The following is a 16,017-nucleotide window of genomic DNA, read 5'->3' on the forward strand; positions in this document are numbered from 1 at the left end:
GGGTTTGAGGAGAAGGACGGCCACGATCTGATTTAGCGTTTTGAACGAGCACTGGCTGCCGGGCTAAGACTAGATTTCAGCAGACAGGTTACAGAGTAACAGCAGAAGCAGGACGACCGGCTGCGAGACAACTGGGATGACCCAGGCAAGGAATGATGGTTGCCTGGCTCGGAGGCGAGGCGCGGGCAGATTCTGGATATATTTTAGGGGTCGCATCGATGTGCAGCAAGAGAGGGTAGACTGGAGGCTGGCTCCGAGGTTTGGAGCCAGAGAACCTGCAAAGATGGAGCTGGCATCCCCCGAGGTGGGGGAGGCCGACAGAGCAGGTTTGGGAGGGGAGCTAGGAGCCCAGGGTAGATGTGCTAAGTTTGATGCCTCTTGGCTTTCTGGCTGGAGAGTGTTAGCTGTGGGCATTTGGGGCATCTTTGGGCGGTGCAAACTCTGAAAGCACTTGGCTGCTCACCAAAAGGTTGGCAGTTCAAGTCCACCCAGAAGCCCCTCAGAAGAAAGACCTGATGATCTGCTTTTGAAAAATGAGCCGCCGAAAACCCCACAGTTCTCCTCTGACACACCTGGGGTCACCATGAGTCAGAGTCGATTCGACACACTTTTTTTTTTTTTTGCCCTTTGCTAGTCTTTGAGCTGGGTGCTGCTAGCAGTCCTGTTTGCAGCTGGGGAAACCGAGGCACGGGGTGACACCTTTCAGCCCCCAGCTCGAGGCATCTGCCTAGGGCTGCAGAGCCTGACCACCTTGTCTCTCCCCACCCTGAGCAGTGGTTAAGCCAGAGGTGCTGCAGAAAGCCACCGTGGAGCTGCTGGACCAAGCCCTGTGCACCAGTCTCTATGGCCACTCGCTCACGGACCGGATGGTGTGCGCCGGCTACCTGGACGGCAAAGTGGATTCCTGCCAGGTGAGCCCTGAAGCCTGGAGGTTCTGGGAACCCTTTGAACCAGCCTGTGGCTAGTGTCTACCGTGTAGCTTCAGAATGTTCTAGAACAGGAAGAAAAAACAAAGCCAGGAATGGTCTAGAATGTTCTAGAAAAAGAATGTTCTAGAACAGAAAAATATGTTCTAGATCAGAAAGGGGGCTGGGAACAGCCCCCAAGCTTCTGCATCGTTGCTCCCCTCAAAAAGAAGTTCAGTCCCCTCTGCCCAGAAAAATGCACATGTCGACTGATGGACACTTGTTCTGGAGAAATTCTAAAGGAACTGGGATAGTGGGGGTAGAACCAAACTGGGCATCGGGGTCTGCTTTGCTTGTTCTTAAAATAGTGCCATGATGATCTATTGTGAGCTGCCATCAAGTCGGATCCTACTCGTGGCGACCCCACGCACAACAGAACGAAACGCTGCCCAGTCCTGCGCCATCTTCACGATCGTTGGTCTGCTCGAGCCCATGGTTGCGGCCGCTGTGTATCTTGAGTGCCTTCTACCCTAGGAGGCTCATCTTGCAGCACTATATTGGACAATGTTCTATTGTGATCTGTAGGGTTTTCATTGGCTGGTTTTCAGAAGCAGATAGCCAGGTCTTTCTTCCTAGTCTGTCTTAGTCTGGAAGCTCTGCTGAAACCTGTCCACCGTGCGCGACCCTGCTGGTATTTGAAATACTGATGGCAGAGCTTCACCAAAGCTACCACCACATGACACGCTGACAGATGGGGGGTGGGTAATGATCTTACAAAAGCTCAACCCTGGCTGTGCTTTTCCTCTGCCCTCGGTGGCCCCAGGTGGCCTGGAAGGCTGCCCACGATGGGGTCCCTGTGCCCATCAATGACTCTCATGTTCAGGGTAGGGGGGCCCTACAGGAAGCCCAAGGGCCCCAAGTTCAGGCTTTGCTTCCAGGGTGTGACCTGGATTTTTTTTTTTTTTTTTGCATTCATTTTGATTTTTTTAAATAATAGCATGGCAATAGTACTTATCTTGATGACTGGGATTTTGGGCACCCAGCTTCTTGCTGTTGTTAGGTGGCGTCAAGTCGGTTCCGACTCATAAAGACGCTACGTACAACAAAACAAAACACCGCCCGGTCCTGCACCATCCTCACAATTGTTGTTATACTTGAGCCTGTTGTTGGAGCCACTGCATCAATCCATTTGAGGGTCTTCCTCTTTTCCGCTGACCCTCTACTTTACTAAGCATGATGTCCTTCTCCAGGGACTGATCCCTCCTGACAACATGTCAAAGTATGTAAGACACAGTGTCGCCATCCTTGCTTCTAAGGAGCATTCTGGTCAAACTTTTTCCGGGACAGATTTGTTCGTTCTTTTGGCAGTCCATGGTATATTCAATACTCTTCGCCAGCACCACAATTCAAAGGCATCAGTTCTTCTTCGGTCTTCCTGATTCATCGTCCAGCTTTCGCATGCATAGAAGGCAACTGAAAAGCCCATGGCTTGGGTCAGGCGCACCTTAGTCTTTAAGGTGACATCTTTGCTTTTCAACACTTTAAAGAGGTCTTTTGCAGTAGGTTTGCCCAATGCAATGCGTCTTTTTATTTTTTCACTGCTGCTTCCATGGGCGCCCAGCTTAGCACGTGTAAATGCGCCTGGCTACCCTCCTTCCCCTCAAAAAGGGGACTTCCATGAGGGCAGGAGAGTCCCTGGGTGGTGCAAAGGTTAGCCGGTCAGCTACTAACGGAAAGGCTGGCAGTTCAAACCGACCCAGGGGCACCTTGGAAGAAAGGGCTGGCAATCAGCTCCTGAAAGGTCACAGCCCCGAAACCCTGTGGAGCAGTGGTACTCCGCACACGTACGGGGTGCCGGGAGTCAGGATCGACTTGATGGCAACTAGCAACAGCTACGTTAGTACAGGGACTGTCCCCACCACCTGGTCGGATAGAAGGTGGGTAGGCTTTAGACTGACTGAAAGAGATCTTAAAGAGTCCCTAGTCCAACTGTCTCATTTGATTTGTTATTATTTTTGTAATCAATGATTTTGGTGAAAATACGCACAGCGAAACCCGCTCCCATTCATTGCACAGTCCCTACAGACGGATCCTTGACATGGTTACATTCTTTACATTGTGTCAACATTCCAGCTATTTCTGTTCTGGTTATCTCACTCGGCTTAACTTCAACTCCCTGCCCCCCAACCTTCTCCTCTGTGGTTCAGAACAGCTGTTGTCCATTTGGTCTTACACAGATGATTCTTTAAAAGAGGGCAGTACTCAAGGGCAACAGTCTTTAGGGTTTGAGCTAAACTGTTACTTAGTTTAAAAGTGACTTCAAGGGATAGTTTCAATTCCAGGTTTGAAGAGTAACTCGGGGGCCATGATCTCCTAGACGCCAACCTGAACAGATTGGGTAATTTTGTTTTATTTTTACAGAAGAGGAAACCGAGGTTCTGAGATGGTTATTCTTTGGCTAATTTGCTTGGTGAGCTTGTCTGGAGAGCGGTCCAGGGTGCCAGTGCGCTGCTTGTGCTCCGGTCCTGCAGCTCTGGGGTTTGAACAGGCTGCTGGTGGGGAGCCCCAGCCCATTGCGAACATGTGCCTTTGTCTCCTAGGGCGACTCAGGAGGCCCCCTGGTCTGTGAGGAGCCTTCCGGAAGGTTCTTCTTGGCGGGCATCGTGAGCTGGGGAATCGGTTGTGCAGAAGCCCGGAGGCCAGGGGTCTATGCCCGCATGACCAGGCTTCGTGACTGGATCCTGGAGGCCATCACCATGGCCAGCATGCCCCTGGCCCCCACCGTGGCTCCTGCCCCCGCTACCCCCAGTGGTGCCTGGCCCACCAGCCCCGAGAGTCCCACGGCCGACACCCCTACCAGACCCATGCTGACTCCCAGCACGGCGCCCCTGACCTTGGCCACCGCCTCCAAGCCACAAGGTATCTTCCGGGGAGACAGGAAAAAGTAGGTGTCATCACCTGTGCCAGGTCAGATCACTTAGTACTGGCTTTCTGAAGCACTCCGTGGCAAGAAGATTGGTGATTGCTTAGTGGTATCTGTCCTGAGCACAGACATGGACAAATGTTACTGGCTGGCCATCCAGTCATCATTTTTATTATTTTCAAGTATAGTATACTTTGGGAGCCATAGTGGTGCAATGGTTAAGCACTCAGCTGCTAACTGAAAGGTTGGCGGTTCGAGCCTATCCGTGGCTCTAAGGAAGAAAAGACCTGGCAATCTGCTTATGTAAAGATGACAACCTAGGAAACACTACAGGGCCGTTCTCCTCTGTCACATGGGGTTGCTATGAGTCGGAATTGACTCAACAGCACACAACATAATATAATTTATATTTTGTAATAACTAAGTATATAATATACTTTATATTTTATAATATAGTAAGTATAGTACACTTTATAGTATATGTGCCTGGTAAATCCATGCAGTACAAGAGGATACACATAGACTATCTCTGAAAGGTCCACAAGAAGCTGGTAACAGAGATTGTAGGGTCAGGATTGTAGTGGGAAAGACAATGACTTTTAGCTCCCCCCGCCCTGGCCTCCTAGATACCCCTTCTGGGACTAACCAGTGGGGTCTGTTTCCTGAGTACCCGTCCAGAAACACTATTCATAGAGAGCGCTTATGTCCATGTTTTAATTTTTGAGTGCTCACTTCTTTTTTTCCAGAATGTTCCCAGACATTTCTTGCATGTTTATTTTTCCATGTGAAGAGTAGAGTCAGCTTCTCTAATTTTAAAAGTTGTCGAAGTTACAGCTTGATTGAGGGAGAATGGATTGTTGTCGTTGCGTTGACCCCAGCAGAACGGTGCTACACAGGGTTTTCGATGGCTGGTTTTTGGGAAGTAGGTCGCTAGTCCTTTTTTCTTTTTTATTGTACTTTTGATGAAGGTTTATAGAGCAAACTAGTTTCTCATTAAATAGTTGGTACACATACTGTTTTGTGACATTGGTTGCCAACCCCACAACATGTCAACACTCCCTTCTCAACCTCGGGTTCCCTATCACCAGCCTTCCTGTCCTCTCCTGCCTTCTAGTCCTTGCCCCTGGGCTGGCGTGTCATTTATTCTTGTTTTATTTTATGGGCCTGTCTAAGCTTCGGCTGAAGGGTGAGCCTCAGGAGTGACTTCATTACTGAGCTAAAAGGGTATCTGGGGGCCATACTCTTGGGGTTTTTCTAGTCTCTGTCAAACCAGTAAGTCTGGTCTTTTTTTGTGAGTTAGAATTTTGTTCTACACTTTTCTCCAGCTCTGTCTGGGACGCTCTATTGTGATCCCTGTCAGAGCAGTCAGTGGTGGTAGCCGGGCACCATCCAGCTGCTCTGGACTCTGTCTGGTGGAGGCCGTGCTAGCTGTGGTCCATTAGTCCTTTGGACTCATCTTTCCCTCTTTTCTTTAGTTTTCTTCATTCTCCCTTGCTCCTGATTGAGTGACACCAGTGGAGAATCTTAGATGGCCACTCACAGCTTTTTTTTTTTTAATTGTACTTTAGATGAAGGTTTACAGAACAGTCTAGTTTCTCATTAAACAGTACATGTATCGTTTCATGACATTGGTTAACAACCCCACGACATGTCAACACCCTCCCTTCTCGACCTTGGGCTCCCTATTACCGGCTTTCCTGTCCCCTCCTGCCTTCTTGTCCTTGCCCCTGGGCTGGTGGGCCCCTTTAGTCTCGTTTTGTTTTATGGGCCTGTCCAATCTTCCGCTGAAGGGTGAACCTCAGGAGAGACTTCAGTACTGAGCTGAAAGGGTGTCTGGGGGCCATACTCTCAGGGTTTCTCCAGTCTCTGTCAGGCCAGCAAGTCTGGTCTTTCTTTGTGAGTTAGAATTCGGTTCTACAGTTTTCTCCTGCTCTGTCCGGGACCCTCTGTTGTGACCCTGTCAGAGCAGTCGCTGGTGGCAGCCGGGCACCGTCTAGCTGTGCCGGACTCAGGCTGGTGGAGGCCGTGCTAGCTGTGGTCCGTGAGTCCTGTGGACTCATCTTTCCCTCGTTTCTTCAGTTTTCTTCATTCTTCCCTGCTCCCGAAGGGGCGAGACCAGTGGAGTAGCCTTGATGGCTGCTCACAGGCTTTAAGACCCCAGACTCTACACACCAAAGTAGAATGTAGAGCATATTCGTTATAAACGCTGTTATGCCAGTTGAGCTAGATGTTCCCTGAGACCACAGCCCCACAGGTGCCAGGCCTTTCTTCTGATGTGCCTCAGTGGGTTAGAACCAGCTAGTAGCGAGCGCTTAACTGTTTGCGCTACCCAGGGAGGATGGATATTTAGAGTCGTCCTGTTCTAGGACAAGGTAGATCCTTCCGTTATCCCTGTCTCATTTCGGGAGTCCTTTTTTCTGCCATTATACCGCTCTCTGAGCGGCTCCTGCTTTCTTCCTCTCTGAAAAACCTTGTTCTCTAAGACCTGGCAGAAACCTGGCTGCTAGAAACCAAGTCAGCACGACTGAGGTGCCTTCCTTCACCTAAAGGACCGAGTCACTTTGACGTCAGGGAAGCCACCTGATGGCCAGCCCAGGTGCAGATAAGGGTGTCCACACAACACTCCACAGCTGTCTTAGCTCTGAGGTTGCCAAGGAAACGGACCAAGGTCCACTTCTCGATCCAGACCCGAAGCTGACCCCTCTGTACTCAGCTTGGTTTGGCTTTGAGCCGATGCAAACGATGCTTCGTTTAAATTTCACCTAAACTCCGCCCTTCTCTCCCTAAAAAACAAAATCAACCCTGTTGCCATCAAGTTGATTCCGACTCATAGTAACCCTATAGGACAGAGTAGGACTGCCCCATAGGGTTTCCAAGGAGTGGCTGGTGGATTTGAACTTGCTGACCTTTGGGTTAGCAGCCGAGCTCTTAACCACTGCGCCACCAGGGCTCCTAAATCCCCCAGTAGCCCCGACTCCTCCTCTCTGATGAACCGTCCCACAGGTTTCCTCATTGCAATGAGCCAATAAACTTGACTTTGTTGGCTGTACATCTGCCCCTGGTGGCCTTAGGCTGACTGGGCTGTTGGTGGTGGTGGTGTTGTTATGGACTGAATCGCATCCCCCAGAAATGCGGGTCTACTTGGCTAGTCCATGATTCCCAGTACTGTGTGACTGTCCACCATTTTCTCGCCTGATATGATTTTCCTGTGTTCTGTAAATCCTACTTCTGTGATGTTAATGAGGTGTGATTAGCAGCAGTTATGTTAACGAGGCAGGACTCAGTCAACAGGATTAGGTTGTGTCTTAAGTCAATCTCTTTTGAGATATAAAAGAGAGAAGCCAGCAGAAAGACAGGGGGACCTCATACCACCAAGAAACGAGAGCCAGGAGAATAGTGTGTCTTCGGATCCGGGGTCCCTGCGCTGAGAAGCTCCTAGATCAGGAGAAGATTGATGACAAGGACCTTCCCCCAGAGCTGACAGAGACAGAAAGCCTTTCCCTGGAGCTGGCACCCTGAATTCAGACTTCTAGCCTCCTAGATCACGTGAGAATAAATTTCTCTTTGTTAAAGCCATCTGCTTGTGGTATTTCTATAACAGCAGCACTAAATGACTAAGACAGGTGCCACTGAGTCAATTCCGACTCAGAGACCCTATACGGCAGAGTAGAACTGCCCTATATGATTATCTTGGCTGTAATCTTTACAGGGGGAGCCCACGTGGCACAAATGGTTTTGTGCTTGGCTACTAACCAGATGGTTGGCAGTTCGAACCCACCAGCGGCTGGAGAAAGACCTGGCCATCTGTTCCTGTAACAATTACAGCCTAGAAAATCCTATGGAGCAATTTTACTCTGTCACATGGGGTTGCCATGAGTCGGAATTGAGCCGACCGCACCTAACTGACTGACTGAATTTTTACAGGAGCAGATCACCAGGTCTTTCTCCCGCGGAGCCTCTGGGTGGGTTTGAACCACCAACCTTTCAGTTAGCAGCCAAGTGTTTAACCAAGGGGATCCTGTATTTTATCAGGCCCCTAGGGACCTCAGAAGCAGCTCCAGTCTTTGCCTCCACAGAGCCCTGTTAAGGCCACAGGATGGGGTTGTTCCCGGCCTCCTTCTCTGTGGTTTCCTGTTGTTGTTGTTGGGTACCAACCCACAGCGACCCCAAGTGACAGAGTACGGCTGCCCCATAGGGTTTCCAAAGCTGTTATCTTTACAGAGCAGACAGCCAGGTACTTTCTCCCACAGAGCAGCCAGGTGAGTTGGAACTGCCAGCCTTTCAGTCAGCAGTTGAGCACTCAACCGCTGCACCACCAGGACCCTCTACAATGTTATGTCCTCATTTTTTAACTTACATACCCCCAGCTGTGCTGCAGACTTGCTGGGAGACCCTAGGCCAGCTACTGCCGCCTCCAAGCCTGGGCTTCTTCACGTGTAAAATGGGGCTGATGCAGTGCAGAGCCTCCAGGGCGCCCCCATTCTGAGCAGCTGAGCCCCCCCGGGCCCTTCTCTCTCCTTCCCTTGGTTCCCTTGCAGAGTGCGGAGCCAGGCCCGCCTTGGAGAAGCCCATCCGGATCGTGGGCGGGTTCGGAGCCGCCTCTGGGGAGGTGCCCTGGCAGGTCAGCCTGAAAGAAGGTTCCCGGCACTTCTGCGGAGCCACGGTGGTGGGCAACCGTTGGCTGCTGTCCGCGGCCCACTGCTTCAACCAGTAAGATCGCCCCCTGCCCAGGGGCCCCCCGGCCTCCCCACACCATCGCCAGGGCCCCTGCCAAACCTGCATGCCCCCAAACCACTTCCACTGCACTTGCTGGGTAGATGCTTGGGGCCCAGCAGACTGGCCCTTCCTCTCCCTTCTGGGCTCACGATCCAGGTTTCCGAGTGCCTGACTGCAAACAAGATTGGTGCCACTAAAGAGAAGTAACTAGGAGATCGTGGGTGGCCCAGTGGTAGAACTGTCACCTTCCGCTTGGGAGACGCCGCGTTTGGCTCCCGGCCAGTGCACCTCAGGCACAGCCACCACCTGTCAGCGGAGCTTGTGTGTTGTTAGGATGCTGAACAGGTCTCAGCGGAGCTTCCAGACTAAGACAGACTAGCAAGAAAGGCCTGGCGATCAACTTCCAAAAATCAGCTCATGAAAGCCCTACGGACCCCAGCGGCCCCATCCGCAACAGATGGCGGGGACGGTGCAGGACCAGGCAGCTCTCCATTCTGTTCTGCAGGGGGCTGCTGTGAGTCGGGCAACTCGAGAGCAGCAAACACCAGCTGAGAGGAAGGAGGAGAGCTATCCCCTTTGCCTTATAAGCACCCTGGACACCCGTGGCTGTGCAGTCAGCTCGGCCTCGGGGCGACCCCACGTGTGTCAGAGTACCACTGTGCTCCGTGGAGTTTTCAATGGCTGAGTTTTCACAAGTAGATTGCCAGGCCTTTCCTCCAAGGCACCTCTGGGTGGACTCGAACCTCCACTTTTCAATTAGCAGCCAGGTGTGTTAACTGTCCCTCGCACCTGGCTACAAACTTGATAACCAGGAGGCTTTTATCTTTGATCTCCATAGGGCTGTAGGGTCTTAGACGCTGCGGGACCAACTCCCTCTTGTTATGAAGAAAATGAGACCCGAAGGGATCCCCCGGTCTGCCCAAGGTCACCAAGCTTAGGACCATTTCTCATGTGGTTCCCTGAGGTCCTTGCCTCCTCCCGCCACCCCTTCCCCGAGCTGAGGGTCTGAGCGATGATTGAGCCCTGGAGGCCGGCTGGGCCCCTCCCTGGGGACAGGTTGGGGTGGGAGTGGGGGTGCCTGAGGGTCCCTGTCTCTGCAGCACAAGGGTGGAGCAGGTGCAGGCCCACCTGGGCACGGCGTCCCTCACAGGTGTGGGTGGGAGCCCGGTGAAGGTAAGCCTCAAGCGGGCAGTGCTGCACCCCCTGTACCATGCCGGCACCCTGGACTTCGACGTGGCTGTGCTGGAGCTGGCCAGTCCCCTCCTCTTCAACAAGTACGTCCAGCCCATCTGCCTGCCCCTGGCCATCCAGAAGTTCCCTGTGGGTCGAAAGTGCATGATCTCCGGATGGGGCAACACCCAGGAAGGAAACGGTGAGCCCCACTCTCGGGCAGTGATGGTTTCATTCCCAGGATCTGCAGGGCGTGGAAGGAGGGCTTGGGAAGCGCCTCCTCCTGGGCTCGCTGGTCCTACATCCAGACAGTGAGGATCAGCATCTCTTAGGTGGGCCCTAAACCAACCCAGCTGCACCATTCCCCACCCTGCATCCAACTCCCCAACCCCCTACACCAGGGCTTGCAATCTACCGCCCTTGGGCCAAATCCGACCCTCAGCTTGTTTTTGTAAATAAAGTTTTGTTGGAATGCAGCCACACCGATTCATGATTATACTGTCTCTGTCTGCTGTAATGAGGTGAGGGAAATTCAGGGTTAAATGAAGACAGAGGTATGACCGTGAGACAGCAGTGTTGCACCAGCTATCTTAGGGGGCAGCCGCAGTGACAGCCGGATGTAGGGTGTGGTCCCCTGCAGCAGGAGATCTGCCAGAGGCAAGGGGAGGAGGGCCAGGAAACTCTCAGGAAGCAGGGGGGAGCTTACATCACCCATGTGACAGAGTAGAACTGCCCCATAGGGTTTCCTAGGCTGTAACCTTTATGGACGCAGGTCGCCAGGTCTTTCTCCCACAGAGTCATGGGTGGGCTCAAACCAACCTTTCAATTAGCAACTGAGAGCTTAACTGTTGCACCACCAAGGCTCCCAGCAGCACCTTAAAAAAAAAAAAAACATTGCTGTCGAGTCAATTCCTACTCATAGTGATGCTATAGGACAGAGTAGAACTGCCCCATAGGGTTTCCAAAGGAGCGGCTGGTGGATTCAAACTGCCAACTTTTGGGTTAGCTGCTGAGCTCTATAACTACTGCGCCATCAGGGCCCCAGCAGCACCTCAGGGTCTGCGTAGCTGCAGGGCTTTATCGTACGGAGGGCGGACGGATGGTAAGGGCGGTTCTGTGGGGTCAGGGCTTTATTGTACGGAGGGCGGACGGGTGGTAAGTGCGGTTCTGCGGGGTACGCGGCTGGAACGCCGCTTCTGGGGGCTGTTTTTGTGTAGAACTGGATATGGACACGTTTCAGTTGCGAGCCAGTGAGCTTTCAGCGCTGAGGGACCTCAGCTTGCCGCGAAGAAGTAGCAGCCTGGGCCAGTGCGCAGAGACCGCCTTTGACTCACTTACCTAACAGCTGCATCTGCGTTCTGAAGGCAGAGTTGCATGGTTTCAACAGAGACTGTCTGGGCCGCAAAGGCAAAAATACTTACTCTCTGGCCCTTTGACGACAAAGTTTGATGAGCCTTCTTGCACTGTGCTACTCAGAAAGTCCCAAGAGTTAATGCTTCCTTCTCAACCTCAGAACGGTGTGCCTGGGGGGTGCAGATGGTGAATGAGCTTGGCTGCTCACCAAAAGGCTGGAGGTTGGACGTTGGGGTCCACCCAGAGGCACCTCAGAGCAAAAGCCTGGCGGTCTGCTTCCAAAAACATCAGCCATTGAAAACCCTGCGGAGTTCAGTTCTACCTCGACACACATGGGATCGCCAGGAGTCAGGACTGGCTTGATGGCAACTGGTATGGCAAACCTCCTCGGGGTGGCCTGGCTACTGGTTACCCTAAGTGCTGTGGCTGCCTCGTGGGGGCAGCGCCAAGACTCCAGGGCTCCGAGCTGGGAATCGAGGGTCTGCCTCCTTTTCACCATGTGACTTTACACCAATTCCTACAACTCTGTGAGCCCCTGTTTCCCCATCCGTAGGACAGGCATCATACCTCAATCCCAGCATCGTTAAAAAAAAAAAAAAAAAAATCCAAACCCATTGCCTCGAGTCAATTCCAACTCACAGCAACGCCATAGGGTTTCCAAAGCTGTGAACCTCTGTGGAAGCAGACAGCCACGGAGCCTCTGGTGGTTTCGAATCGTTGACCTTTCAGTTAGCAGTCGATTGTTTCAACCACCGCACCACAGAATAGTGTCCTTGGATCGGCTGGTGGATTTGAACTGCCGACCTTTTGGTTAGCAGCCGAGGTCTTAACCACTGTGCCACTCAGGGTCACTGTTGTTGTTAGGTGCCGTCGAGTCGGTTCTGACTCCTAGCAACTCTACGCACGACAGAACGAAACACTGCCTGGTCCTGTGCCATCCTTTTATGCTTGAGCTCATTGTTGCAGCCACTGTGTCAATCCACCTCGTTGAGGGTCTTCCTCTTTTCCGCCGACCCTGTACTCTGCCAAGCATGATGTCCTTCTCCAGGGACTGATCCCTCCTGACAACATGTCAAAGTATGTAAGACGCAGTCTCACCATCCTTGCTTCTAAGGAGCATTCTGGTTGTACTTCTTTCAAGACAGATTTGTTCGTTCTTTTGGCAGTCCGTGGTATAGTCAATATTCTTCGCCAACACCACAATTCAAAGGCATCAACTCTTCTTCGGTCTTCCTTATTCATTGCCCAGCTTTCACATGCATACGATGCGATTGAAAATACCATGGCTTGGGTCAGGCGCACCTTAGTCTTCAGGGTGACATCTTTGCTCTTCAACACTTTGAAGAGGTCCTTTACAGCAGATTTGCACAATGCAATGTGTCTTTTGATTTCCTGACTGCTGCTTCCATGGCTGTTGTTTGTGGATACAAGTAAAATGAAATCCTTGACAACTTCAATCTTTTCTCCGTTGATCATGATGTTGCTCATTGGTCCAGTTGTGAGGATTTTTGTTTTCTTTGTGTTGAGGTGTAATCCACACTGAAGGCTGTGGTCTTTGATGTACATTAGTAAGTGCTTCAAGTCCTCTTCACTTTCAGCAAGCAAGGTTGTGTCATCTGCATAACGCAGGTTGTTAGTGAGTCTTCCTCCAATCCTGATGCCCCGTTCTTCTTCGTATAGTCCAGCTTCTCGGATGATTTACTCAGTGCACAGGCTGAGTCATGAGCAGAGTTAAACTGGATATGGTTGTGAGGTTCCTCTGTAAGTGATGTATTGGGGTCTCCTTTTCCTTGCAGCGACCAAGCCTGACATTCTACAGAAAACCTCGGTGGGGATCATAGACCAGAAGACGTGCAGCGCCCTCTACAACTTCTCCCTCACTGACCGGATGATCTGTGCCGGCTTCCTGGAAGGCAAGGCTGATTCCTGCCAGGTGCGCTTCACAGGGGGCAGTCGGCTGTAGTTTGGTGCTGTTCTTGTCAGCTGCTGTCAAGTCTTCCCCTGCTCGTGGCAACCCCATGCACAACAGAGCAAAACGCTGCCCAGTCCTGTGCGGACTGGACCATTGGGATCCACAGGGTTTTCCTTGGCTGATTTTCTGAAGTTGATTGCCAGGCCTTTCTTCCTAGTCCGTCTTATTCTGGAAGCTCCGCTGAAACCTGTTCAGCATCCCAGCACCACGCGAGCCTCCACTGACAGACGGGTGGTGGGCTGCGCGTGAGGCGTGTTGGCGGGGATGGAACCCCGGTCTCCCTCATCCACGTGAAGACGCGAATCCTACCGCTGAGCCACCACTGCCCTCTGGTGGCCATGAGCGGCGGTTAATTCTAGGTGGTGGAAATATCGATGACAGTTATTTTTTTTCTTGTGCATTTTCTAACCTCAAAAGCAAAAACAAGGGAGGCTCGGGGGTGGCCAGCCGACCCTCTTTGCTTCTGTTTCAGGGTGACTCCGGAGGCCCCCTGGCCTGTGAGGAGACCCCTGGCGTGTTCTACCTGGCAGGGATCGTGAGCTGGGGAATTGGCTGTGCCCAGGCCAAGAAGCCAGGGGTGTACGCACGGATCACCAGGCTGAAGGGGTGGATCCTGGAGACCATGTCCTCTGACCCCCTCCCCATGGCTCCCCCCTCAACAGCAAGGACACCCACCGCCCCAAGCCATGCCCGGAGGACGACCGCTGGCCTCACAGTCCTGGGAGCCACGACCAGCAGAGCCACGCCCCAGACCACCAGCAGGGCCACCCGCCCGCCTCCCACCACCACCGTCTCCCTCATGAGCACCACCACCAGGAGACAAACGCCACTTCCAAATACCCCAGAGCCCAGCGCACACTCCCAGCTCTCAGGTACCATGAGATGGGGTGACATGTGGGGGTTGGGGGGGTTCCTGACAGCCACGGAGACAGCATAGACAGGGCAGACGGCAAATGCTTTGTCCCATAACCCCGTCTTCTCCCATTTTAAAAGGCAACTCACCAGGGGGGTGGGGAAGCCCGTGGTGGGAGGGGGGTCTTTGTTACGGAATGACTTCAGACAGCTAGCCAGCGCTTATGGAGTCCCGCTGTGTGTCAGGCGGAGACCTGGTGGCTCAGTGGTTAAGAGCGCAGCTGCTAACCAAAAGGTTGGCAGTTCGAACCCACCAGCTGCTCCTTGGAAACCCTACGGGGCAGTTCTACTCTGTCCTGTAGAGTCGCTATGAGTTGGCATTGACTCGGCGACAATGAGTTTATGTGTCAGGCACTGTTGTAAGCTCTGGGGGTGCAGTAGGGAGCAAGATGCTCCGGAAGCAAACCAGTGATGTAACGGCAAGGACTTAGGAGTGGGGAGTTCCTGGGTGGAGCACACAGTTAACGCGCTCCGCTGCTAACCAAAAGGCTGGCGGTTCGAGTCCCCCCAGAGGTGCCTCAGGAGGAAGTCCTGGAGATCTGCTTCTGGAAAATCAGCCACTGGAAACCCTGTGGTGCACGGTTCACGGTTCTACTCGGGCACACATGGGGTCACCAGGGGTCGGAATGGGGTCAATGACAACCGGGTTTTTTAGTCAGGCGTGAAAGGAGGAGGAGTGGGAGCTGGGGAGTGGGGGTTGGCAGGCTCCTGTTAGGGCTACGAGAGGGGCGCCTGTGCGGCCAGACTCGGCAGCTGGGTGAAGTTCAGTAAAGCTTGGCGGTCGTTGGGGATCAGGAGAGTGTGCCTCCGAGATCACCCCCCACCCCGCCGTCTACAACGTTGACGGTGGTTCAGTGGGACAACCCTCGCCTTCCATATGCGAGACCCGGGTTCGACTCCTCATCAGTGCACCTCGTGCGGCCACCGCCCGTCTGTCACTGGAGGCTTGCGTGTTGCTCTGACGCTGAACAGGTTTCAGCAGAGCTTACAGACTAAAACAGACTAGAAAGAAAGGCCTGGCGACTGACTTCCCAAAGTCAGCCTATGAACAGCCTGTGAATCACAGTGGTCCGTGCCATAACCGATCATGGGGTAACACAGGACCCGCCAGCGCTTCGCCCTGTTGGGCATGGAGTCGCCACGAGTCAGGAGCCAACCAGGAGGCCGCTAACAACACCACAAAAAAAAAACACCACAGTGGTATTTAAATGAACCGGGGTTTAACCGGCTCAAAGCAAAGCCAAGCTAAGTGTACAGGGGTTGGTGTCGATCTGGTCTGGGTAGCGGACCCGGCGCTGTTTCCTTGGCAACCACAGAGCTAAGCTAACCGTAGAATGTGGGGCCCAGAAACCCCTTATCTGAAGACTGCACTTGGGTTAGACATCGAGGAGGGTTGTTTGTAACTCAGCTCTGCTGGGCAAAAGAAAACCAAACCACACCAATTGCCCTCAAGTGGACCCCAACTCATGGCGACCCCACATGTGTCAGAGTAGAACTGCACTCCATAGGGTTTTCATGGCTGTGACCTTTTGGAAGCACATGGCCAGGCCTTCTGAGGCACCTCCGGGTGGACTCAAACCACCAACCTTTCAGTTAGCAGCCAAGCACGTTCACTGTTTGCAGCATCCAGGACTTCCCAAGCAAAAGACAAGGGTAATTCAAACTGATACAGTATCTAATAGCCACATTTCTAACGCTCTCCCATATTGGTGAAGGAGCTTCTCAGTGAGTCAGGAAGCCTAATGGCCGGAGAAGGCATTGCTTTGACACTTTTCAACTCCAGCATATTCCTGGGAGGGATACTGTTTCCTGTTGACTCTGCAGCTGGCCTTATCTGGGCCTGTCCTCCCACCCTGGGGATTTTTACTTTCTCATTCTGGGCTGATGGTTACTTTTTCCAAAGCTACAGCCTGGGAATTCTTTCTCTTTTTTTTTTTCATAATCTATTTGTTGTTGTTGTTGAGACTATACACAGCAGAACATTCCCCAGTTGGACAGTTTCTACATGCACAGTTCAGTGATGTCGGTTACATTCTTCGAGTTGTGCGACCATCCTCACCCTCCGT

The 16,017-nt window shown here is 52.6% G+C and overlaps 1 protein-coding gene across 1 annotated transcript in view; it reads left to right on the forward strand.

Annotated features, from left to right (window-relative positions):
* TMPRSS9 (transmembrane serine protease 9) overlaps positions 1-16,017 on the forward strand; it is a 43,389-nt gene that overhangs the window by 23,253 nt on the left and 4,119 nt on the right. Inside the window, exons 9-14 of the mRNA XM_064280209.1 lie at positions 775-911; positions 3,506-3,824; positions 8,367-8,538; positions 9,645-9,916; positions 12,864-13,000; positions 13,512-13,911. Coding sequence (XP_064136279.1) covers positions 775-911; positions 3,506-3,824; positions 8,367-8,538; positions 9,645-9,916; positions 12,864-13,000; positions 13,512-13,911 — 1,437 coding nt within the window. The remainder of the gene's footprint in view (positions 1-774; positions 912-3,505; positions 3,825-8,366; positions 8,539-9,644; positions 9,917-12,863; positions 13,001-13,511; positions 13,912-16,017) is intronic.

This window comes from Loxodonta africana, chromosome 3, assembly GCF_030014295.1.
Source record: "Loxodonta africana isolate mLoxAfr1 chromosome 3, mLoxAfr1.hap2, whole genome shotgun sequence".
NCBI classification, from domain to species: Eukaryota; Metazoa; Chordata; class Mammalia; order Proboscidea; family Elephantidae; genus Loxodonta; species Loxodonta africana.